At 42.7% G+C, this 26,193-nt stretch overlaps 1 protein-coding gene across 1 annotated transcript in view; it reads left to right on the plus strand.

Annotated features, from left to right (window-relative positions):
* Nucleotides 1–26,193, plus strand: part of PDZRN3 (PDZ domain containing ring finger 3) — a 217,322-nt gene that overhangs the window by 15,101 nt on the left and 176,028 nt on the right. The window contains exon 3 of the mRNA XM_010970590.3: nt 5,011–5,118. Within this exon, the coding sequence (XP_010968892.3) occupies nt 5,011–5,118 (108 nt within the window). The remainder of the gene's footprint in view (nt 1–5,010; nt 5,119–26,193) is intronic.

Here is a 26,193-nt window from a genome sequence, read left to right on the forward strand (position 1 = left end):
AATCAAATTCACTCATTCAACAAATAAGTGCTGAACACAGGCTGTTGGCTGGGGGTCGGGAGATATGGTGTAGGCCAGGGAGACTGAGTCCTTGTGGTCACTGAGTTTATGTCCTGGGGACCATCAGACAAGAAACAAGAGAGTGTAATAATTACAGGTTGGGAGAACTGTGACGAAGGAAAAAAAGTGGGAGGATGGCATATGGTAGGACCAAGAAGCAAGGGTCATCATTGGCTAGCATAATCAGGAAAGAGAGAAGGAGCTATTGAGCTGAATCCCAAAGGATAAGATGTCAGCCATCCAGATGTGGCTAATGTTTGCCCTGCATCCATGGAGCTCACGGAGTGATGGGGAGACGCACAGGTTAGGAGAGGAAAGCCCTGTTCTCATTGATATTCTGTGCCTGGGTCCAGCTGAAGATGCTTTGGGAGGCAGTTAACCCTAGGGAAAGAGGCGTCCTGGGGGCAGGTACATTGGAGTTGGGTTATGAAGGATGTGTAGGAGTTTGCTAGATCAGAGGCCCATATAGAACATATTTAGTTGAGCACTCTTAACTGGAAAAAAACAATTGAGCATTTTTAGATATAAATTATAATGTATATATACTACTGAACTAATGTTACCTGTCTTACAAAAGTTACATGCAAAGAGACATTTTAAATGATGAAATTAAAATATGAGTAAGTGTCTAATGTGCTCTTTCATCATTCCAGTGCATTGCATTGCGTGTACCCATCTGTGAAGACCTCTGAGCTAAAAGAAAGTGGACAGGCCCAGGAAAGCCCAGATAAGGCCAAGGACAGGGACAGAATTGGGTATTGGGGAACTGCAAGTTGCAGACTATGGCTCAAGTTGAGAGGTGGGCAGGAAGTGGCCAGAAAGAGGTTGGAGAAGAAGACAGGGACGTAACGTGAGGAGGGTTATGATTAAAATTCCCTTTGCTTTTGGCCAAAGCTGCAGTTTCCAAAACAGATGAACATGGTTTATTGCAAGAAGTGACAGCTTAGTTGTAGGTGATACGTCGTCATGAAAATGATGAACTAGTGCATTATCTGCCTTACAAAACATACATAAAAAAGAGCACTTGGAGACGATGAGGTGAAAGTAGGAGAGTGAAGGTGAGTGGGGGCAAGGGGCCCGCCCGCCTGGCCGAGCTGTGGGGATGTGCTGTGTTTCTCCCGTTGCCCCAGTGGGATTCTCAAGAAACTCAGATTAGGTCAGGTTGGTACTTTTTTTTTTGCTTTTCCTGGAGATCCTGGACTGCATGTCATCGTGCTGCTCTGATTTAGTCCTTGCCGCCGGGGTCAGTGCTCTCCAGCTCTGGGAGGGAGCCAGCTGGGGCTTGACGGTCTCAGTCATTGTCCCAGGAAACACCAGGACTGGACCGACCCAAATTCTCTAATTTCCCGTGGAGAACGCGTTTTGCCGTTTGTCACAAATAATGGAGTTAGCTGCACTTGGTTTACAGTCATGATTATTATTCCTCCCCTCCCTACCCATCCTTACCAGTTTCAAGCAACAGCTACAGTAAAGGAAGACACACTTTGCTGTTAGATGTTCTAGAAGCTTCTACAGCCCATAGAGCCCAAACTGGGAAGATCTGTTCTCTGCACACCCACACGTACATAGGAAAAGGGAACCTAATGTTTGAAAAAGGCCTGAAACAGAGAGGCGTGCTATGGCTTAGCAGTTGTTGGGCCACCAGCAAAGATGGTGTTTAGATTCTGTAGCCCCCCAGGGCTGAAAGGATACTTGCAGCCTCACTAGAATACAGTTTTGTTCTTATACTTATCAAAGAACTTGTTTTAGGTTATTTTCTTTTTCCTTAAAAAAAAAAATGGCTTAAGCACAAACTGGACTGAATTTTGTAGCGTTCACAGGCATTCTCAGTGCATGTGGTCTTTTTGCAAGAACTACATGCATGTCCCTGGGGAGGAAACTTAAATTCCATATGCCTGTGTTTGCTATGGTGTTTTCAAAGCCTTGTCCTGCTGAGTAGAAGTAGCATAATGAAACCTAAAGATTCTACACTGTTGCCTGGAAATTTGGCAGGTCGTTGAGAACACACTAAAAAGCCAAGATGAGCAACAGTGCACACTCATTGTTAGTTACTGAAAGTGGAGCACAGTGCAAATGACGTGTGTGTTTCCCACGGAGTTCCTGTGTTGGTTGCTTGCTTGGGTTATGACATAAGCCCAGCCAGGGGCCTCTGACATAAGGCCTTTCATTGCATGATGCAGTTCGTAATGCTCTCAGCAGAATCACATCTCCCATTCATCAGTGCTCATCAACTTAAAGAAACAGCAGCCAGTTTCATGTATCAGACCTTTCACTTCAGCCTTTGGCAAGTGTAGTTCATTGTCAGGCACCCCTGGGATGAAAATAATCCCTTTCATTTTTCTGTTTCTTAAGCTGGCAAAACAAGACAAATCCTAAGTCATGTTGGTTCACCTTGATTAATAGCTCTACCTTAAAATGTGTTAGGAGATGAGCCAGCAAAGAAGAAAGAGATGTCTTTTAAGAGAAGAGTCTAGCTATCAGAGATGGACTTGATTTGGGTTTCTTTGACCTTGTGCTGTCGTTTTGGCATTCTGTTCCCATCACCTACCACTGTCCTCAGGTAACCTAAACAGTGGTATTTGCTCTTGCCTTCTCCTCTCTGATTTTTGCTTGGACTGTCTGATGTTCCTTAAGAAAAACTACTTGCATACGATGTGTTATTCTGAAACATGAACCAAAATCCAAATCCCAGCCCTCATTTACCCCTTCCTCCCCAGCCAAGAAATGCAAAGCAATTAAGTCAGAGTAAACACAGATTTCTTTTCATTCAATATGTTGACATCACCTTTTAGGGAACTCAGGCCTGTCCATAAATGCTTTGTGGTCCATTGAGAGTCTTTAAGTTAATATTCTATAGAATGGAATGTTCGATTTATAAATTATTGTATATTTTTGAGATTGTTTCAGTGGGAGACAACATTGCACTAGAGCTTGTGTAAGAGACAACCTATCCTTAGTTTGAAACTGACCTATGCCACTTTTTGGCTGTGTGACCTTGAGTAAGGTACTTAACCTCTCTGTCTCAGGTTTTTCATCAACGAAATGGATACTAATAGTACTTACCACTTGTGGTTATTTGAAGATTAAATGGTGGGCAAAGAGCACTTGCTGCATACGCGGTACCCAGTATGTGTTCAGTACGTGGAAGCTGTCACACTGCTTTGTACTTACACCTGGGATAAGGGAACTACACGGATGCGCTGGGGTTAGTGCATTATTAGTATGGTGGCCGGGAGAGAGAAAGGAGGCATAGAGACATTCAGGCGGGAAAGGATTGGTGTGCAGTCGGCCTGAGCAGAGTGCTGGGGAGCTGGGCAGAGGTGCCTTTGGGGGACAGCTGATGTAGCCCAGCACCCACAGCCCTGCTGACCGTTTTCTCTTGGAAGAGTGTTGATAGAATCCAGATGACATTTAGAGACCCAGCTTTGTCATGTGGTGATAAACGTTGGGAAGAACACTTAATGCTTGTTTTAGATTATGATCTTGGTTTCTTTTGAATCATACTTACAACACTACATAGTGTGGGTGTGTCTTTGTGAGAAGGGGCAGGGGGAGAGAGGGAGAAGTGATGGGGAGTGTGCATTGTCCCCCGACCATGGTCACTGCAGTTGTGCTTCAAGGGATAGGTTGAACCGCGTTCAATCATGTTTCCCTCTTTAGAATTCGGAGGGAGGGTGGTTGCAGTTTAAAGAGGAAAATGTTTTTTTCCTAGTTATTTTTTAACAAGTGGAACTCTGATGTATTTGTATGTAGAAAAATTATTATTGAAACAAATCTTACGGCATTATGGCAGGGTAATTACCACGATGGTAGATTCTGGAGTTTTTGTGGAACATCCTGAACCTACTTTTCAAATGCTTTTGTTTAGAAACAACACATGCTTTTGCCATTTCATTTATAAATCCATCTGTTAATCACGAGAAATTTAATCCACACACTTGGAAAGCATTCATCCCAGCGCTGTTTGGAAAGAAGTTCATGAACAAGCAGTGAGGGTTTTTATGAGCTTGTTGGAGCCTTTTGATTTTAAATAAAGGAAGGAGTTTGAGCAGTGAGCTGCCTTCCTTTCTAGAAAGTTTCAGTCTAGACTTTGAAAGATCTGAAGGGATTCAAGGAGATTGGAGATCAGAATTTATTAGGATTGTGGTGGGAGCGGTCATGGTGGGCTTTTCTGATGCAAATCAGAACAAAAATAAAATGCCTATTTTTATCATCAGATTATGGCATGTTTAAAAGTTTGATAATACTCTGTGCTTCTGAGGATGTGAGAAAACACTCTGTCTAAAGAGCTGTTAGTGGAAACTCTCTGAAGGGTAATTTGGCAATACCAATCAATTATGTGTACCCTTTGACCCAACAGTTTCATTGCTAGGGATTTGCCCCCATATATACTAGCAAAGATACTTCAAAATATAGATAGGAAGGTATTAGAAGCAACACCATTTCTAGTAAAAACAGCTGGAAACAGTGCTGATTATCCCTTTGCGGGGATGCCATCCAGGCACTTAAGGAAGTGAAGCAGGCAGTGGGCTGGGTGGTAAAACATCTCCACAATTGTTAAAGTTAAGTGAAAGGGGCAAGGTACCCAAGAACGCGGGAAGCATAATTTCACTTCTGTGTGTAAAAAGGAAGAGATACGTGCTTAGGAAGGGGATGCACTAAAACGTTTTGGAAAGGATGCCTGTGCGGCAGATAAGTGCTACCAAGGGGTGGAAGGACAGTGGATTAGAGGTGGCAGGGGCTTAGCATTGTATACCTTTTGGGAGGCCTTGCATTATTTTACCACATGTTAATTTTAGTTTAAAACAGAAATTAGGGGAAGCAGCTGGCTTTTAGCCTGTTGCCACTTGTGACCCCAGCAAGAGTCCATTACTGTTTTAAGAGTGTGGGCTTTATTTTCATGACCAACTTAATGCCTAGCATTCACGCATGTGTTTTTTTAACCCAAAGGACAACCAAGATGGATCGTCCAGTGAAGGAATCTTTGTGTCCAAAATAGTTGACAGTGGGCCGGCAGCCAAGGACGGAGGCCTGCAGATTCATGACAGGATTATTGAGGTATGTGAACACTGCCAGTGTCTTGTGCGGGCTGAATGCCGTCCCGTTTTCATCCGGCTCAAGGCAAGATGCTTGGTGGGGGAGGGAGGCCTCAACTGGTGGGTACTTGGGCAGGAGGCAGAATTCGCCGACTGTATGCGACCAGATTGGATGTTGATTGACTTGGTGTTAAGTTTTTGTTTATATTAAATATAGAGAAGCCAAATTATGAGTGATTTGTTCACGATTTGGCTCTTTCCATGCGGCCCTGCATCTGTTTTGTATGCTTTAGTCATAGCTTTGTGTGAGAACCATTGGTGAGTTGTACACTAGTTAGAACCAGATGAGTGGTCCCTGGTGTGCAAATGGTGAGTCTGTTCAGACTGGGGACCAGTGTAGAAGTGTGTCAGCCTTGGAAGCATTCTAATGTCCTTGGAGCTCACAGCACACAATTATTTCTGCAAATGTGTTGTTCCCTCTTTTATGTCTGTCTTCGCCTGTGGTCAGTAGGACCAGTGGACTGTCCAGGGATGTGCTGGCAAAGGTCGATATTCAGGATGGTCACTCATCTCATCGCCGACTTCAGTTTCAGTTCTTCACTCGTCATTTAAAATTTCCATCTAGGAGGTTTACTGATTTCCGCTGGGGGAGGTAGCGCCCTCAGCCTCACCCTAGGACTCTTTGGGAGAGGATCACACAGTGTCCTAGCAGGCTCCCAGATGCTGAAAGAGAAAGAATTGTTCCTGACTTCCTTGTATGGGCTCTTGTTGCAAAGTTTGATACAAATGACTCTTTTTTGCTGGCCGTCTTGACCATTTTAATGGCTTTTAATGGGTAAATACATGGGCTCAATTTGTTAGATCTCTTAGGAGGAAAAACATTAAACGTGATATCCAATGTGATATGTTGAATCCCACAGGAAACAGCCATGGGCTGTTACCATGATAGAGCATGTTAAATGGGAAACTGGAAAAATGGCGCTGTTACCTCTGGATGTTTTTTGCTCCAAACGCATTTGCAATAGCGTCTGTATTTCTTGAGTATATTCATGGCCTATTTCAAACCCTGGACCAAGGGGGAACTCTGACCGTGAGATGAGCCACGAGGAAGTTCGCATAACCCACTCGAATGTGGCCATGTGCTTCTGGGGAAAGGAGCTTTGGGAAGACGGAGGACAAAATCTTGCTTTTCTAGTCTCGTTTGGATGAATTCTGCAATGTGCAAAGCAGTACACTTCAGGTTAATTTACATCCTCGGGAAGATAGACGGTTCTGTCTCCCCAGGAAAACACACTGAGCGAGTTAGGGTGTCAGAGTGACTTTCCTGAAGAAATGGGGGCAGGATGGCTACTTACCTATGAAAAGGATGCTTGATTTTGTTTTAAGGACATTATTAATGTTGTTACATTCCCCCTTCAGTTTTTGAAGGGTTCTTAAACTGGGAGCTCTTTTTTGCTTCATATTTTAGGGTCACTCTTTGTACTTCCCAGGTCAGGGGAGTGGATTTTCCCTACCAGGAATTTGCTTGGGCAAGAGCACATTTTCAAGGGCTCAAATGCATACTTGCCTTTTTTTTAAGAGAGGGAGAATACACTTTCTGAGACTATTGTTCAAAAAGATAAGTAGAGCTTCCGTTGCCAAGGGTTTGGTGGAACAGCCAGTTTCTCTCAGTAATGGAATTTCATCGCTCTTATGTTTTGCAAATGAGAAATGTACAGCTGGGCAGGATTTTCTCTTGGCAAAGAGTGATCTGTATTTGAAACATTCAGTACGGTTTCTGGTAAGTCACATTCCCCTTTGGACAGTGTGTAAAATATTAATCATGTCCCAGGGTTGAGATGGAATGAAGGATGCTCAGAATAGAAAACAATACATGTGTGATTACAATTGACACCCCGTGCCCTTCTCAGTCAAATTCTAATCTCTTTTGACATAATACAGTGATTCCCTCGACTGGGAACTGTATTCTCCAGTTCACCTCGTCTGTGTCTGAGTTTATTACCAGGCATGAATTTGATTATTTTAAGTGGCGTGTGGGTTTCATCACCAAGAGGAGTCAGGGGCTTTCTAGTTTTCCCCCAGATTTCTCCCTTTCCAGAGGAGTGGGCCAACTACCCCCAGACTTTCACCAGAAGAACTTGAATTCTGGCAGAAGGATGCTTCTGTTAAATCCATAGCAGCTGAGCAAGTCCTGTCCTCAGTGCAGAATCTGCATCAGTAACTCAGTTCCTACTGCTCTTTGTTCCCTGAGACCTGAGCCGTAGCTCCCACCAATATCAGAATCAGGCCCCCTCGCCTCGTTTTTGTAACAGATATTTTGAAATGTCATCAATAGTGTCGTGAAACGAAATTCATAAATATTTATGTATGTACACCCCTAATTGTAAGATCTATATACTAGAAAGTAGTAGAAAGATAAAAGGAAGAGAATTTGGAATAAACTATCGGTATGTAAATGCTTGGGCACAGGGACATTAGAAGATGCCTTGGTGCCTTGATGTTTATTGCCAGGTACTTGTACCTCCCTGTGGACCAGCTGCAGGTGCTGCCAGGCACAGGAGGGTGGTGCTGTGGACTCAGGCACTGTGAATAGCATCATCGTCCATGATTGGATTTTCCGCGGTGGTGAACAGATTGTGATTAAGCTATGACACAGCAGAGTCCAGTCTTCCTTTGATTTACACATGTCTGTGTGCGTGTGTATTTTTAATTGTGGTGAAACATACATAGCATAAGATTTACCATTTTAACCATTTTGAGTGTACTTTTTTTGTGGCGTGAAGTCCATGTACATTGCTGTGCAACCATCCCCACTATCTGTCTACAGACACTGTTCATCTTCCCAAACTGAAACTGAAGCCATTAAACAAGCTCCCTTCCTGCTCCCCCTCCTCCTCTTCCAGCTCCTGGCTGTCACTCTTCTACTTTCTGTCTCTGTGAGTTTGACTACTCCAGGTACCCCATCTAAGTGATATTTACCTTTTTTTGTCTGGCTCATTTCATTTAACGCGCCATCCTCCGGGATCATGTGTTGTAGCATGTGTCAGAATTCCTTCCTTTTTATTTTTTATTTTGGGGGAAGGTAATTATGTTCATTTACTTATTACTGTTTTTATTTTTTAATGGAGGTACCGGGGATTGAACCCAGGACCTTGTGCATGCTAAGCACTGCACTCTACCACTGAGCTGTGCCCTCTCTGCAGAATTCCTTCCTTTTTAAAGCTGAATACTAGTCCCATGTATGTATAGAGGTATGTACCACACTTTGTTTATCCATTCATCCATTGATGAATGCTTGAGTTACTTCCACTTTTAGGCTGTGGTGAATAATGCTGCTGTGAACATGGGTGTGTAATCTGTATAAATTTAAACCGCCCCCTCAAATCCTTAGTGTTTATATATAAAACAGAATTAGGGTCTATAGTTAGGTAATTATAAAAAAAAAAGTTTGTTATTTCACCTTTACTCATGTCTGGCAGTGTCTATGAAAGTTGTGATGGGTGCAGAATAATTCTTTTTTTTCTTGGAGGGGTGCATAATTAGATTTATTTATTTTTAGAGGAGGTACTAGGGATTGAACCCAGGACCTCATGCATGCTAAGCATGTGCTCTACCACTGAGCTACACCCTCCTCCCAGAATAATTCTTTATTGCATGGGACTCTGCATTGCAGGACTTCTGGCACCCCTGGTCCCCACCACAGCCCTTGTGACAATGAAGAATGCTCCTGTAGATTTCCAGCACTACCTCGGCATGTAACAGGGACCCCAGGGAGAACTACTGGGGTCGATATTGGTCTTATTCCCAAACCGATGCTGCAGGGTGGCTGGTTCAGAAACGGAGTTGTCAACACTTCCCCTTCCAGCTTGACTGGAAGAGAGAGAGCTGGCTTCCCGGCCACGGGCTCCAAGGGCTTGATAAGAAGCCCGAGCGGCCCCTCCTGGCGCTGGGCCTGGGAGTCCTGGACCCTCCTAGGTCACGTGCCCTGCCAGCCCACGTGGCTGCAGCTTTGCTGCCCAGCTGACCCTGGAGGCCACGCTCTCCTCTGGCCTCTCGTGTCCCCCACCTGCCCAGATTGGGACATAAAGACTGTCTTGCCCGTCCTCCGTCATCTGGTGCTGAGACGTAGTGTCCACCCCTGAGTTTTCCTGTCTCCTCCCTGCCCTTTCTTACAGGCACCCCCAGGCTCTTTGCTCTGATCCCACCTCTGGCTGATTAGACTCAGCTCCTTTGTAGAAAACAAAATTCGATTTCTCTCCGCAGTACCTTTTCTATTCATTCTAAACCATAAATACCCCAGCGGTTTTAGTTTTTCTGCCTCAGAACCTGCTTTCTAATCTCCCTCGTGAACAGAGCACAAGGCTCCTAGACCTTCACACTCACCACCAGATTTTTAAAGGAACTGTGCTGTGTTCTTCCTGACAGTTTGAAATCTTTGGAAAGATCTTCCCAGTGTCCCCAGGGTGTGGAGTCACCCACAGAAGCAGGTTTCATCACAAATATAACACCTTTTCCTGTGAACTTTAGAGTCTCTTTTGGACAAATCACATTCTGCTCTGTCCTACTGTAAGTCATTTAAGAGAGAACCAAAGGTGAAAAATCACATACGGTCACTATTACCCTGAAAGATCCCTTTGGGAGGTGCCATGTGGGGACCATAGCATCTCTCCTCCTGTCCAGCCAGCTGGCTCCCCAGCACTGGAGCCCCTCACTGGCGCCTCTGCTCACTGCCCCAGGAGCTATAGGACTTGTCATGCAAATACCTCACTTGGCGAAATACAAGGAGAGCACAGGGAAACCAAGGCCTACTAAGAAACCAAAATCCTGTTGAGACATGTGCTAACCGTATGTTAATTTCTCTCTTGAACCTTGTTTTTTTTTTTTTTTTTTTTTTTAACTCACATGGCTTGCATATAACTTGAACGACCATGTGATACCACTGCACTGAGGTTCGTTGTCAAAGACTTCTAGAGGCCATCCACACTTACGTTTTTGCCAGGCTTCAAGTTTCCTGGGTTGGTGTTGAGCTCTGTAGTGCTTTGTGTCTCCTGCTTGGCGGTAAGGGAATTTCTGTAACAGTCGCCTGAGTTAAATGCAACATCCTGTTCTGCTTTGAGGTAGTAAACGTGATTCTCCAAGTGCAGTGAGAGTGGGGGACTTAAGCCCTCTGTTGGCAATCACCGTTATTTTGGGCAGTCTTCTGTAAATACGTGTTCATCTTGGGAGTGTTAGGATTTGAAGACCCAAGGATGTGGTCACAGAAGCTGTGTAACCTCGGCGGCTTTTGTGTAAATCATTCTCTGTTTTGTTTGCTCTAGGTTTAGTTGATCTGTCATTGCTGAAAAGACTGAGTTACAGGGTTGGCTAGAGTAGATTAACAGTGCCTTCCCTTCCAGAGCCAGGCTGCCTGGTCAAGTGAGATTTCACTATTTCTTAGTGTTAGGCAGGAAGAGAAATGTTCTCAGACCAATTAAAATCGCAGAATAGCATGTGAATTCTCCTGGAAAAGGATTTATTTTTTAGAAAAAAGAAGGCTCTTTTTTCCTAACTTTTCATTTTGACACAATTTCAGAGTTAATGAATTTCTGCAGTCTTTACCTAGATTCCCCCAATATTAACATCTACTTTGTTTACTTTATTCTTGCCTCTCTGTACTCCCTTTTCCTAAATCTATCAGGGTTTTTTTTTAAGAATAAGACATTCTTCCATAGCTACAGTCCAGTTGATCTAAACCAGGATATTAACATCAGTAGGGCACCATTATCTCATGTACAGAAATTATTCAGATTTCTAATAATCCCTGTAATATCTTTGATAGCAAGGGAAAATCCCAGACCATAGGTTTTATTTAGTTGTCATATTTCTTTAGTTTCCTTTCCTTTAGAGCAAGTCTTCAGGTTTTGTCTCACAGGCTCCTGAAATTTTTGAAGAGTACAAACCAAGTCTTTTGTATCACATCTTTCAATTTGAGTTTGATGTTTCCTCGAGTGTGGGTTCAGGTCCCACATTTTGGGCAGGAATACCAGAGGAAAGATAGTGTGTCCTTCTCAGTGTACCCTGTTGGGCGTCACATGATGTCCCTTTGTCTCCTTATTGATGATTTGGACCCCTTGGTCGAAGTCCTGTCTGCCAGGTTTCTCTGCTATAATAAAGTGACTGTTTTCTTCTTTGTCTTGTATCTTGTAGGGGACATGCTTTGAGGCTGTGTAAATATCCTACTGGGACTCAAACTTTCATCCACTGGTTTTAGCGTCCACTTACAGATTTTACTTGAATTGATTATTATGGTGAGGGTTGACAAATGGTGATTTACTAACTACATTCCTTCTCTGTTTATTAGTTGCCTATAAGGAAAAGTGTTCCTTTCCTTCCTGTTTTTTCTACTTAGCAGTCTGTCTGTCCCTTTCAGTAGGGACTCTTGGATTCTTATAATTTGGTGGTCACACTGGCCAGTGTTCACCAGAAGCAGCTCTTGCAAACTGGTGCCTCTGTCTTTTTTACATGTTTCCATCACTTTTTGAGCACTTTCTTTCTGGCAACACAATATGGTCCAGGCTCATCTTGTTCATTCCTTGCCCCCAGGCCTAGAATCAGCTGTTTTTCCAAGTAGCTCTAACTCCATTTAGTGAAGCACAGAGCACCTCCCTTCTGTTCTCTGCCCATCTTAGCAGAGTTCACTTCTGTTGACACTGTGTACTTTTGTGGGCGTTCTGGCTCCACAGAGGTTTTTAAACTATCCCTTGTGGTCATCCCTTCATAAAAAGGGTTAATTAGATCATCCACAGAGAGTTTTAAAATCAAGAATAAATCAGAAGGGACTCGTGTCCCCATTAATTTTTTTCAAATAAAGATTAGGGCCAAAAAATGTAATCTTGGCAATTTCCTGAGAACAACAAAACTGCAAATCCTGGACAACAGTACAGAAAAGATGCATTTTATATTGAGTTATCTTCTTTATACGTCTTATCTAGACATTTCTCTTTGAGTATGGAGGTTTTGAGAACCATAACCCATAGCAACTTATTTTAAAAATTGTTTTTGTCTTTCAGTCTATTAGGAGAAGACACAAAGCTAGGTGCACTTTTAGCGAATTTGGAAGGTGCATTTGTGATGGGCTGGCTTAAGTGATCTACCCTGAAGTGTATGTGAAATCAGCTTTGTGGGAAGGGCCCTGGGGGAAGCCTTCAAAGCAGTATGTCAACATCATTTTGGAAACAAAAACTCAGCCCAGGGCATGTGGCTGAGGGTGCTGTGAGCAGGGGGAGGGGAATGAGGAATTTCAGTGCACGCTGCCCATGGAAGACTCAGGGCAGATTGGTGGCTGCAAGCACTGATTTGCAGTTATGCCACTTTGACTGAAAACTCTGAGTCCCCCCGGGTGAGCAGGTGTAGCAGCAAGACTTCGTGTAAGTACGATGCCCTCCCAGGAGGGCAGCGGGAATGGAGTTCCCTGCCACACCCAGCACCACGCTCCTCCAGGAAGACCTTGAGCTTTTCTCTTTGTTGGTCTTTGCAGGTCAAATGACTATCAACATAGAGAGTCTGGGTCCTGCCCCTTTTCTCCTGTAGGGGGCACTCCCCACTTCCTTTTTGGCTCTTTTGATTCTCTTAATTTCCATGTTTCATCACTTCCTGTTCTCCTGCTAGTCCGTGGGTCATTTGACAGCTCTCGGGGAACGAAAGAACCAGAAGCCTAGCAGTGTTTGGTTTCTTAGCCACTCCCCCACTTCCCAAAAGAGACATGCCAGACAGTTTTTTTTAAAATGAGGTGAATATATTTATTTTTTAAATATCTGTAGAAACTCTGGGGTTGAATGGAAGATACTGGCAGTCAGTAATCAAAGGAGACAGGTTTTGTTCTTGACCTGGAATGACTGTTGCTAAGACATTCATGTTTCCAGACACGTGCAACTCATTATTAGGTGTTGATTTTAAAAATTGGGAGGGGGGTGAATTACAGAGAATGATCTCTGGTCATGGCTTGTTGAAAATCTTTGCATTGTGTGAGTTTTTAGACCAGCAGTGGAAGAGAGACCATCAGCAGGCGTATGTTCACTTGTTGGAGGTGCGCTATGTAGCCCCTCATGTGGGATAGATAGCTCAGGTTGCTTAGCTAACACGTGGTCCCTGCTCTGGGGAGTTTCCACGTAAGATCTATGTACAGAGGCACGTAACTGATCCTGGGGTCCTCAGAAAGGCAGTCAGAGTATAGAGTTGTTGAGAGTCATGGACTCTGGAGTCAGACCAGATATTGAAGTCTGATTCTGTCATTGCTAGCCTTGCGACCTTGGAGAAGCCTCTTCTCATCTATGAGCATTGCTTTCTTCTGTAAAATATGGTCCCCATTTAGACATACCTTGGAGATAACTGCGGGTCCAGTTTCAGACCACTGCAGTAAAGCAAATATTGCAATAAAGCGAGCCACGTGAATTTTTTTGATTTCCCAGTGCATATGAATGTTATGTTTATCCTGTACTGTAGTCTATTAAGTGTGCAATAGCATTATGTCTAAAAAACCAGTGGACATACCTTAATCAAAAAATACTTCATTACTAAAATAAATGCCAAACATCACTGATTACAAATCACCATGACAAATACAATATTCATGAAAAAATTCGAAAAATTGAGAGGATTATCAAAATGTGACACAGAAACACAAAGCTAGCAAATGCTGTTGAAGATGGGGCTGATAGACTTCCCCGACACGGGGTTGCCACGAACCTTCCATTTGTGAAAAAATGCAATAGTCCTCAAAGCGCAATAGAGCGAGGCCTGCCTGTACGGATACCATGAGGTTGCTGCAATAAACAGTATAATGCATGTGTCTGAAAACTGTAACTTTGGCTCCAGAATAAACACTCCCCTGGTGGTTAGCTTTGCTGTGTTGTTTCCTGTAGTTCTGTAGAGGATGGGCAGGAGGGACCTTCCAGCAAGCCAGTGCTTTGATAACGTTTGTATGACTCAGCTTCATAAACCTGAAATTACAGTTCTGAATAGATCATTTTAATTTGGTTTAGTTTTTTTTTTAATTAGTGACCCTTTGAATCTGGATTAAGAAAGAACTGTCCCTTCCTAATGCCATATAAATCACAGTAATTGATCAATCAGGAATAATTATTAGTTTACATCTTAGTGTGAACAGCCTGGTAATTCATTGCATATGTGCTGACTTCCGTGTTCTAAAAATAAAGTAAAACAATTGCATGTTCACTATCAGCTATTTTGAAAGTGCCTGAACAGATGAAGATTTCCCTTTTTTTTATTGACTCATGAGGAGTGTTGGGATTTTCTTTAAATTGTGGAGTTTGTATTTCTTTGAACAAAATCTTCCCTTAAGATTGCAAGTTACATTGAATTCTTTGCAAGGTAACATTTTTATATCTAGATATGCATGCAGTACACCAATGTAGAAAAATTGGAAAAAAAATCCAAAAAGGAGTAAAGATGAAAATAGAAAACCTTACTGATCATAAACATTATTTTGCCAAAAAAATTTAATCAGTTTGCTCAGTCACTGGGTACAGTGGCCTGTGTGCTGGAATCTGATGAGGTGTGGAAATTGCATGTGGAAGACGTCGTCTTTTCATCACTTGTTCTAAACTCTAGCTGAAATGAAATGGGAGGAGCACAAGAGAAATAGGATGAAGTATGATTTTTGCAACCATGTTACTGGGTTCTAATACTTTGTATCACTCTCTGAAATATCTGAGAGTCAGATACGCTTATAGGAACCATGGGTGAGGTGATACTAACATATGTCAGAGAGTTGGAATCGAACTGCTCATGATAAAGGAATTTTAGATGAGAGGGAATCAAGAAAAAAATATGTCATGTTTTTATTGAAAGCTCAACACTTATACTATCAGTGGAGCAACGTCCTAATTTTCTTTGGTGGCTAAAAGGTAAGATTGAAAAACCAGAATAGAGAACTACTTTCCCCTTTCTTTTTAAAGGACTAATGATAATGGTAACAAAGTTGGTGAGGTTTACAATTTCTTCGTTCAGCTGTCCACATCAGCATCTTGGTATCTGAAGGGCTAATTGCCTTTGGTGTAGGAAACAGCAGAGGGAAACATGATCAGAGGCAGGACATTAAATGCCACATTTGGCTGAATCCTTTACAGAGAAATGTTCCCTTGACCTTGGTATCTGCATTTTAATCAAGTTTTAAACCACATTTTAACTTTTATTAGCCACAGACCTTTCATTTTCTGTGTTTTGACATACAAGATTTTTTTTAGGATTGCCTAAAGAGCTTGTAAAAACTACATATATGTATGACTCAATGTATAAATATACCTATATATGAACATGAGAGTGAATGTATATGCCTGAATGCATAAGCCCCTCAATGACTGCACATTAGTAACTTGTGAGATTTTGCTTTTATTTTGTATGAGTTGCTCATTGGAAACTGAAGACAAATTAGATGAAGTGTTAAGCTGTTTTGAACATAGTCCCTGTTTAATAACCTCTATTTATAAGTTGTGAGAGATGAAAGGAGACTCCTTTGGGCAGGTGGTGTTATGTAAAGTGCAGGCAGGGAAATCTTTGTTTTGACAAGGTTACTTAATTGCCTGCAAAGCCTATTCATAGGTGAGTTTAGATAATTTGCTTGTTATGTTAAGTACATCTTAGAAGTGAAATGTGGAAAGTCTCATCTGCTAAACTTCCTAGATTTAACAGACCATACAGGGAATTACACTAATTCAGAGAGAGTAAGACAAGGAAGGAAGTTACTAATTCTATTGAAGTGATATTTTTCTTTCTCCTTCAGTTTGATTGAAAGTTAAGGCCAAGTAAGGGTTTGTTGTTTTTTTGCCACAGTTAGAACATTAAAGGCATTCAGTATGATCTGTTTGTAACCTTCTGTTAAAATTGATCCCAGTTCTAAGTGATCTTTTAAAACTTAAAATAGTAGAGATTTAAGAAGAGAAAGAGGGATGTGTTTTTCATTCAGAATCAGCTTGTTCCAATCTTTTTATTTTTTAATGTATATATATTTTTATTGAAGTATAGTCCATTTACAACATTGTGTCAATTTCTGGTGTACAGCATAATGCTTCAGTCATCATGAACATACATATATTCATTTTCATATTCTTTTTCACCATAGGTCACTACAAGATATTGACTATAGTTCCTTGTGCTATACAGTAGAAAGTTGTTTATCTATTTTATATAGATTAGTTAGTATCTGCAAATTTCTCGGACTCCCAGTGTATCCCTTCCCACCCCCTTCCCCCATAACCACAAGTTTGTTTTCTATGTCTGTGAATCTGTTTCTGTTTTGTAAGTAAGTTCATCTGTCTTTTTTTAGATTCCACATATAAGTGATATCATATGATATTTTTCTTTCTCTTTCTGGCTTGCTTCACTTAGAATGACATTCTCCGGGTCCATCCATGTTGCTGCAAATGGGACTATTTTATTCTTTTTTTTTTTTTTTTTACAGCTGAGTAGTATTCCACTGTATAAATATACCATAGCTTCTTTATCCAGTCATCTGTTGGTGGACATTTAGGTTGTTTCCATGTGTTGGCTACTGTAAATAGTGCTTCTGTGAACATTGGGGTGCAGGTGTCTTTTGTTGTTGAAGCATGATGCCTGTGAGAATTATCAGCCAGAAAGACATGAAAATAGCAAGAGAGGAAATGAGTCCTTCTGACACACACTGGGGCAGGAGAGAGGGTCCACCATCATCCTTGGAAAATCAGAGTGCAGAATAGTCAGTTAAGCCAGTTTAGCATTTCAGGCTGATGTGCCAACATAAACACGCGCTTCTCAAACCAGTCCGTCGTATGCGACCTGCTCAGTTTCTGCCTTATGTACACCACCTGTTTGGTTAAACAGTTAACATTTTTTTCTTGAAGCAGCAGTGTTTTGTTTCACCTAGATTTACTTTAGAAGGAAATTGTATGCCATGCTTGCAAGTAGAAAGCCATTTTCACTTGCTGTAAGTGGAAAGTAACAGTGAAAATCAACACAGTGGAAGTATAGAGTTGGCAAAAACCATCCAGATGCTGTTGCTCGCTGAAGACTCCCATCCTGAGCCTTGTTTTCTCTTTGTTTAAGAGCAAAATTATTCTGCAGGATTAGAAGTAAGGATGGTGACTGGGAGCCCTAGGCCCTTGGAGAGCTTCTGGAATGCTGGTCCCCTTCTGTTCTTAATGGCCAGCCAGTGTGCTGCTGCTGTGAAAATGCATCAAGATGCATGCTGAAGATTTAGTCCCTTCCTATACATATGTTACATGTAGACAGCATTTCTCTTACAAAACCATGTTGCACACTCTTAGGCCTGAATTGACTCTGCCCCCCAGATGCAGTCAGACAGGTTGGAGAGTCACAGTGGAGTGATTTGCTCATCATGTCATCCAGGTCCTTTGCCAGCATAGCCCAGCACCACCGCCAGTAAGTCACGTGCCCGGACTTCATCTTGCCCGCTGCTGCCCTGTGCCAGTCTGAACTAAGCATTTTGTGAGGGCACTTGAGTTGGGTTGATGGAGGAATGAATGTGCTTTTAGAGAGTAGAGTCCACCAAAGAGAGGAAAGATTCCATCACTGTTAACGAATTTCAGAGACAAAAAGGTGACTCTTAGCGTAATAGGCGAGACATCAGAGAATCCATCTTTGATAAGGTTTTGTTTTCATAAATTTTTGAAAAACTCTGCTATCTTTATGCATGCCAGTTGTAGCTGTTTATAGTATGCGTATTTGTTAATTGATGCAGCCCAAACATAGATATGTAAGTGCCATTCCAATAGCTCCTCCTGCTACACTGCCCTTTGAAACAGCACTTTGCAAACTTTTTTTGGTAAGAAATACGTTTTATATGCAGCCCAGTGCAGCACTCACTGATGTGAGCGGGCCCTGGTATATATATATAAAACTTGAAAAAAAAATGGTTCATGAGAGATATTTTCTTACTACATGCAGAGCATTCTAGTCTTTCTGTTTTATTCATTTTCTTTCAATGCTGTTTGCCACCCACTGAGTTGACTTCATGGCTCACTAAAAGGCGGTGGCCAACAGTTTGGAAACATTCTGCTTTGAAGGAAAGAGCTGTACCTTCCATGTTGACAGCAGATGTCTGTTTCTGATATTACACCACGGAGTCTGTTGGATCTGCTGATGGTACACCGAAGTCCCAGCCTCTTGCCAAAGAAGCAAGTCAGATGCATCAGAATATATGAGCGTATTTACAAAAACTGAGCTCCACTACCTGTCACCTTTCCACTTAGGAACTTCTTGCCTGAGGTGAAGTTCATGGACTCTGCAGGCCACCAGCAGATGGGAGGGCATTAGTTAGCAGTCATGTGTATCATAACGGACTAGCTACAGAGGGAAACTGTGTCCAGCCTTTGGAAGCTGAACTTGTTTCTATGCGTAAAACTTTGGTGTGCAGGAAGAACTCTTCTCTCGTTGAGGAAATGTGTGTCTGCCTGATGTTTGGTGTGGGTGCTGTGTGCGCCCTGTGTTGTGACTGACTTCCAGAGTCTTTGGGAGAGCTTGTGAGTTAGATCCACACAGGCTTCTGAGTTCAACATCTGTTGGACCCTGCAGGGGAGGAGGTCTCCCTGTGGAATTGGCAGTTCGCTAAGGCAGGACTAATGAGGGGCCTGCTTGAGCGTAAGCTCCTGAGAGCAGGGGTGCCTTGGCTGAGCTCTGTATTTGCAGTGTTCTCAGGACCTGGCATGGCGCCCGATGACTGGGGGAAAGATGTTCAAATCACATGACCAGCTTCTGAGTGTGAAACGGCAGGAAGTCTAACATTAGAAGTCGTACAGGCAGGTGACAGTGTGTCATGAGGTCTTGGGGACATTTGATCCTTTGACAACACCTCCTGGAGACAGGTGGAATCTGCCAGCTGTCCATACAGGAATAGCATCGGCTTAAAATAGACCTGTCTCCCAGTGCCGAGGGATTCAGGAGTGGAGTTCCTTTATTTGGAAGCAAGGGAGTAAATGGGTCTATCAGAAATCACTGTGTGAGGAAGCCTCATTTTTGCTTTTTTTTGCTTTTTAAAAAAAGATAAATATAATAGTTTCATAAGAAAATCTGGAGCTCAGTTTTTGGTATACCACTTTGGGTGTTATGAACTAAACTTTAAAAAGGAACAAAAAGTCTGCTACATTTATAAATTCCAGGCTTTATATTTTAAGTAAATATTATTCTTAGTCATGTTTAGCAATACTATATAGGAAATTGTGTGCTCTCTGGTTAACTCTGTTTATGGGAGATAGAGTATGAATTTCCTTTCGCAGTTGTGTTCTTTGCTCAGGAAGCTACAGGCTTTGCCACCATATTTGGAAAATATTTAGCATTGGTCACCTCTGTCCTCCCACTGACTTCAATCTTAGCACCTGTAGGCCCAGTTTTAGCAACGTTAAATCAATGACAGCTGAGTTCTGGGAGATGCCTTCACTCCTTTTTATTTTGAACATGTCATTTTTTTAGATGTAAGTTTAGCCACTGTTGTTGCCATGGAGCTTTTATACATGTTCCAGGAAAGAATTCTGTTGCCTCCATTGCTTTATCAAACCCAGTTGTCAGTGAAGCCATAAACCTTGGTAGAACTTTCTGAGGGCTTCTTTGGAGAGGGGACGCAAATTAGAGCATTAAACAGTGGCCTTGGGGAAAGGTCTTCACTGCCTCCTGCCCCCCAGATCACACCCCAGATGATGCATGGGATGATGTATACAGCCTAACATAGTAAACAGATTCATTTTACCTTTTTACTGTTAACTTTCTGCTCAGATGTTTGAGAGTCTCTGCTGTCTTAGAAAAGGTGACAAGCTGAAAAGAGATGAATGTCGTCATAGAATTAATATTAAGCTAAAAGCAATGCAGATGTGAATAAAAAGGAAGCAGTCAGGTAGAAATAACCCCACAGGCAATTCCTGCTCTGTTTTCTAATACCGTTTGCTAACACAAACTTTGAAACTAGAATTCCTAAGCTCTCAAATGGGAAGACTGATAAACAACCAGTATCTTGATTTTTCCTTTAAACACTTGAGCCAAGAAAGGAAAAGAAAATGATTCAGAGTTGGGCATTGGCTTCTGTGTTCTCTGTGGCAGCCCGCTCCAAACTGGAATGTTTCTTTCTTTAAAAGAAGTTTCTTTTGAAAAAAAAAATTATTTTGTTTAAGTTGTCAAAAGGATGAGATAAAACAAAAACAGTGCATTTTCTCTCGCCTTTCAATTTGTGGGATAGCGGAATTCATTCAGTGGACATTTGAAAAAATCAGTGCTCTTTCTGTTACAGAAGTTGCAAGGATGGTGGGAAGCTTAAGCATAATTCGCTGCTTTTGTTAACATGTGTCAGTGATTTTGAATGCGGTTAGTGTGACATTCTGCTTAGCTCAGTACCCAGACAAGAATAAACAATATTAATAAAAATGCAATACAATGTTTGCATTTACTTTAAAGAAATGGCGGTGACATGCTTTTCTTCAAAAGGACATCCCATAAGTAACACTAGAATCCAAACCAAAATAACTCTAGTGGAACCAAAATAGGTGTTTCAAGGAACTGTAAGAAGATATTTTTTAAAACGAGGTTGTTTTCTTAGTAATAGTTTTTTCTATTCCTAAACCAATTTTCATTATTTCCTTACGAATACACACACACACAACAGACACACACTATTCAATGGAGCATCCAAGTAAGAAATCAAAATTGGTAACTTCTGCTGCTAAAAGTGTAGCTGTTGTCTTAATAGAGCAAAACATGTTGTTAGCACTCAAGTTCAACTCCAAACTGGAAAGAGTCTGTCTGCCATTATCTTGTTCCCTGGGCAGAAGTGGCTCTTTTTCTCTGTTCCTTCTTTTTTCCCTCCTTCCTCGCTTCACCCCACAGCATGTGAGGATCAGTAGCCATCACAGAAGATGCTTCTGTATCAAGGATGCGGATTCTGCCCATTAACAGCTTTGAAGCAAACTCTTGGGTTATAAATGGCCTGCTCTTTTCTTTTTCTTTCTTTCTTCTCTCATTTGCCACATCAGACAGAGGGAATGTCCCGGCCTTGTCAGAGAGAGAAAAGAGCTACTGTGGCATTGGAAGTGAAAGCATAAAGCTAATTGTTAATGGTCGTAATGTTGCAGACCACCTTTGAGACGAAGCTCGAGCTTTTGAAGGCTTTTTGACCTTTAAGGAGCAGAAATGCCATTTTGATTTAATTTAGGAGAGTACTAGAAGTGGTAGACACACTGCTAAATGTCTCTGGTTTCTGTAAATTGGGAATAAGTTATTTCTGCATGACATTAGGGTCACCTGTGTGTTTAATAAGCCAACCATGGGATTCCCCTGATTAGAGCCTCGCGGGACCCTTCACTCCATCATCAGCTGATGAGATAGATGTTCACAGTCCTGGGCTGCCTGCTTGAGGTGCAGGCTTCTGGGGTGACCCAGTGAAGGACCACGTTTTGGGTGGGTGCAGACTTGAGGCCACTTTGTCCTTTTTACCATGTGCCATTTTTCCCTTCCTTTGGTTAAATTTCTTTGGGGTGCTGGAGTACCAGTGGGGGAGAGAGAATCTCCTGGGTGATGAGTTTCCTTTGCAGAGTGTAACCGGACAGACACATGGCAGGGAGAGACAGGGAGAGGGTGCTAAACATCTTAGGTGGGCTACTTTGTGATGTCAGGGTGAGTGTGCACATATGTCCCCAAATGGGAAAGTCGGGGAAGCAGTGCTGAGGAAATCACCGGCAAGCCTGAGGCTGTTTTAGCTTGTATGTTTCATCTGTTGTGACATGGTCCACAAACATGCTCCCAGAGAAGAACTAACTTCCATCAGCTCCCGCCACGGTCACAGTACTGAGCAGCAGTGTGTGGAGTGAATAAGAGGAAGCCAGCTGCTGGGGTTGGAATCCCAGCTCTGATACTGCTAGCTGTGCAGCCTTGGGCTAGTTACCTAGCTTCTCTGGACCTTTGTTTTCTCGTCTGAACAATGAGGATGATAGCATCTCTCATGAGTCGTGTGCAGATTAAATGAGTTAATATGTCTCAAGATTTTAGAAGCTATTAGGAGAGTTTTTAGTGCATAGCAAGTATTCAGTGACATTTTTAATACTGCATCATTCTTAGTGGTGATTTCTATTTGTTGAGTAGCTACTGTGTGTCAAGCAGGGACCTACATTATCCAGATGTGTTATTTCATAAAATTCTTGCCACAACCCTGCAATAGCTGGTTGCTTTGTTCCCCCTGGAGAACTGACACCATTGAGACTCGGGTTAAGGGCCTGGTCTGGGGTCTCACAGCTGGAAATTGAGGATGACATGGTACAAGTCCCTATCTGCCTCTCTGCGTGCTCTCCTTCATACCAGGTCACGTTTCTATCCAGCCAGACCCGTGCCCCTGGAAAGAGGGTAGAAGCCTTAAGATGTGAACAAGCACACTACGAAACTGTTTGTGTGTGTGTGTGTGTGTGTTATATATACATGTACAATACTTATATTTTACTTTGAAAAGTTATTTTAGGTAATGTAGGTATAGGAAATAATAGGAATTTGCACACAGCAAGTTGCCAACAGTGACCTTACTTGAAGGGTGGGAGGGATTGTGTTCTGAGACCTTTAAATTTATTATAACATACAGTTATCTCTCTCTTTTTTTTTTTTTTTTTAAGCATCTTTTGTTTCTTGTACCGCCGCCCAGGTTGTAAAGTTCTGTGTAGTTGCCACAATCATTGAAACAGAAGTTTTAAAACAAAAAAGGCAGATTTCCACCTACTATCCTCCCCGTTCCCTCCTGTGTTTGGAGGTAAGCAGTGTTTCCGCCTAGAATGCATCCTTCAGAATGTGAGTAGTTGGACGTAGAAACACATGCACACGTGTGGGACGTCAGACGTGTTGTCTTTACACAGTGGGACGATACTGGAGTCATTCTCTGACTTGCTTTCTTTAACTGTGTGTTATACGTGTGCTTCTGGCAGGTAAAGATACAACTCACCGGTTTTAGTAAGTGCATACTAGTTCCATCACATGGGTGTGACCCCAGCTTATTTGATGCCACAGCCTCCAGTCATTTTGCATTTTTGACATTGCTGTCGTAACATCCCTGTGAAGATTCCCTTTGGACCTGATTCTTGGACTCCAAGAAGCTGAGTGTGTATTGTCCGTTCATACAATTTTTCAAATTTTATTTTCCACAATGAGCAAATGTTTCTCTGTAATCAGAGGTAAAATTTCACATGAAGTATGTGGAACCAGCTGTGACACATTCACACACTTCATGGCTGGTGTGGGAAGATGTAGCTTCCAAAAGCCGAGTCACATTAATTCAAAGACTGATGTAACGTAGTTGGGTGTTCACTGGTGATATTGTGGGGTCCTGTAGTAAAAGATAATATTTAAGGACATGGTCCTGGCACGGGGAGTTTTTTTTTTAATTTAAAATAGGGGGAAAACAGTAAACACACTGAGCAAACCATCAGTTCTCTTTGCCTCCTCCACTGCCTGGGAGACAGTCTCAGTCTCTCTCTCTCTCTCTCTCTCTCTCTCACTCATACTCAGGAGCATATACATGTGGTTCTTTCTATGAAGAAGAACCCAGAAGGAACGTTGCTTATGTTTTTGCATAGGTCTGTTCTTCTGTAGACATTGAACCTTGACATTTTATACTTGAGTAAACCTCAACTGCAGAATTCATCACCTTTCCACACACACAAAAAAAGGCATTTTACTAAAATCAAAACAGTCACTGGTTGTTTCTGGTGAATTACGTGGAAGTTGTTGACTGGATGCTGTAAAGGTGGATGTATTGTATTTCAGAATTCATTTGAGGTAAATTTTACTGTTATGAGGCAAAGTATAATTCAAGCCAGTCTCTGGAAAAATAACAACCGTAACAGAACATAGTCATTTATGGAGAATTACCAAACCACAGAGATGGGATTCGAGGAGGTCCATGTGCATTTTCGGTCATCAGACTGAGGTCTGGATGAAAGAAAAGCCCTATTTGGAGTCTCAGGCTGAATGTCAAGAAACTGCCTCCCAGGTGAACAGCCACAGGAGAGACCTCGGTGTTACTTGAGTCACTCCACCCTCTGGATGGGGTCCCGTCCAGCCATCTCCTCTTTGCTCGAATTGCACTCCGCAGGAACTGGTGACGTCAGAGGCTCCCGCTGAGCCACGGTCAGGAAGGCCGAGTCCACAGCGATGGACAGCGGCGCCGTAGGCTCCGAGGAGAGGAACAAGCTGATGCTGCCCCGCCTGCCTCTGCCTGAGCCCCTGCGGCTGTGAGAGCCAAGGGCGTGAAGAGGAGGGGCCCGCCTTAGTCCTCATCTCCGCGGTTCTTTGTGGTTTGGGGAGATGAGCCCCGCTCTCCGCAAGGATCTGATGAGAATTCTGGGTCTTGCCAAAAAACCCATCCTCTCATCTTCTCTCATTCCCTCTCCCTCCCCTACATGTGCACACATGCAGTTTCACGGGACGGGACGCAGAGGCTCCTTGGGACCCGTACACGGACCTCCTGTTGGGGATTCTTAAGTTTGCAGGATTCAAGACAGGCTCTGAAAATCATTCTCCATCAACCACAATCACCTCAATCCTCAAAAGATCTTTCCATTTTCCAGCTGGAGAAATGAACATGCACAAGAGCCCTTCCCAAAATGTGGGCTTGGGGGTATTGAGGGGCCACTTCGCATGCAGTGTGGTAGATGGTGACTTAGAGCGAAGGAAAAGACCTTCCTTTCTTGGAATGAGTTCATCATTGCTCCTCTGGTGGGGTCTGACACGTAACATTTTTTGTGTGGGTCTGAAGGAACTTAGTCTAATATGATGATGTAAACATGCCCACCCCCACACACACACTTTCCACCTAATAGCATAGATCCCATGAGCCAAACATCCTACCTGTCCATTTAGGGCTGAGACCACAGTAATAGTTTCAAAACACCAGGAGCACCAAGAGCAGTGGTGCAGCGATTGATGAAATAACATTTGAGTTGTGCTCTGATTGGAGTCAGAACGTCAGTGGCAGGTAGCTTATTTCTGAGGAGTGACAGTTACTCTCATGCTGCCCTGGGGCAGTCTTCTGCGTGCCTCATTCAGGAAGGCGGGTGAGAGTTTAGGCTCTGTATAAATTTGGGGCAGTTTTCAATCCCTGTTCACCTTCATTTTCTCATCCAAAAAAATAAAGTTACAGTAGTGCTTTTAAAAATACGTTTGTTGGAGTCAGTAAATAGGGAGAAAAAAAAAAGAACCAAAATTCTTGGCATAGATCTTGGCACATCTAACTGACAACTGGAATTGATGATCATTTTATTATTATCTGGTAGTAGCTGTTGATTGGTCTCAGACCCCACAGAATGGGACCTTCCAGAATCAGTGTGCCTCGGAGGATTTTGGTCTTCAGAGGTGACTCAGATATTCCTCAGTTAATTTGCAAGATCCAGGAAGCAGAGACTGGCTAAGAGGAACTGTGTTTAACTGTGCGTTCTCTGTTTGCCCTGCAGCTGTTTCCCACCGTTCATGGGTGAAGGCAGAATTCTGAGCAGACTCTTCCCTTTTCCTCGCTGCAGTGCTCACAGTTCTCTCCAAGTAGAAAGCGCAAAAGATGGCAGGGGAGGCAGGCTTCTCATCAGTCGCCACAGCAGCTTGGATTCTTGGCTACTATTATGTTGTCTTTTAAATAAGAGAGAAAAATCCTCCAGATCCTTAAAGAATTGACATCTTTTTCCCACTTTACCAATCAGTCAATCACTCTCTCTCTCTCTGTGAACTTCTTTTTGGCTTGCTTTGTTTGTTTGTTTGTTCATTTTTGTCTTTTTTTGGCAAGTCATTCTCTCTTTTCACCTAGATATTCCCTCCTAAGGGAATCTTACGTTCCCTTGTCCTCTCTGAAATGGGAATGATGGTAGTGACCAAAGGTACTTCCTAGGAGCAGTTGAGGACTGTGTCATTCAGGGTCCCAGAAGTGAACAGTGGCACACCTGCAGGAGGATTAATAGGAGAGGTTAGTAAAAGAAGTCTTTTCAAGGGTTTGGGAAGAGTGTAGGGCAGGGGTGAGCAAACTTTTTCCATAAAGGGCCAGGTAGTATGTATTTTCAGCTTTGGGGCCACTTGGCCTCTGTTTTAGGTGCTTAACTCTGCT

This window comes from Camelus bactrianus, chromosome 17 (assembly GCF_048773025.1).
Source record: "Camelus bactrianus isolate YW-2024 breed Bactrian camel chromosome 17, ASM4877302v1, whole genome shotgun sequence".
In the NCBI taxonomy this organism is placed as follows: domain Eukaryota; kingdom Metazoa; phylum Chordata; class Mammalia; order Artiodactyla; family Camelidae; genus Camelus; species Camelus bactrianus.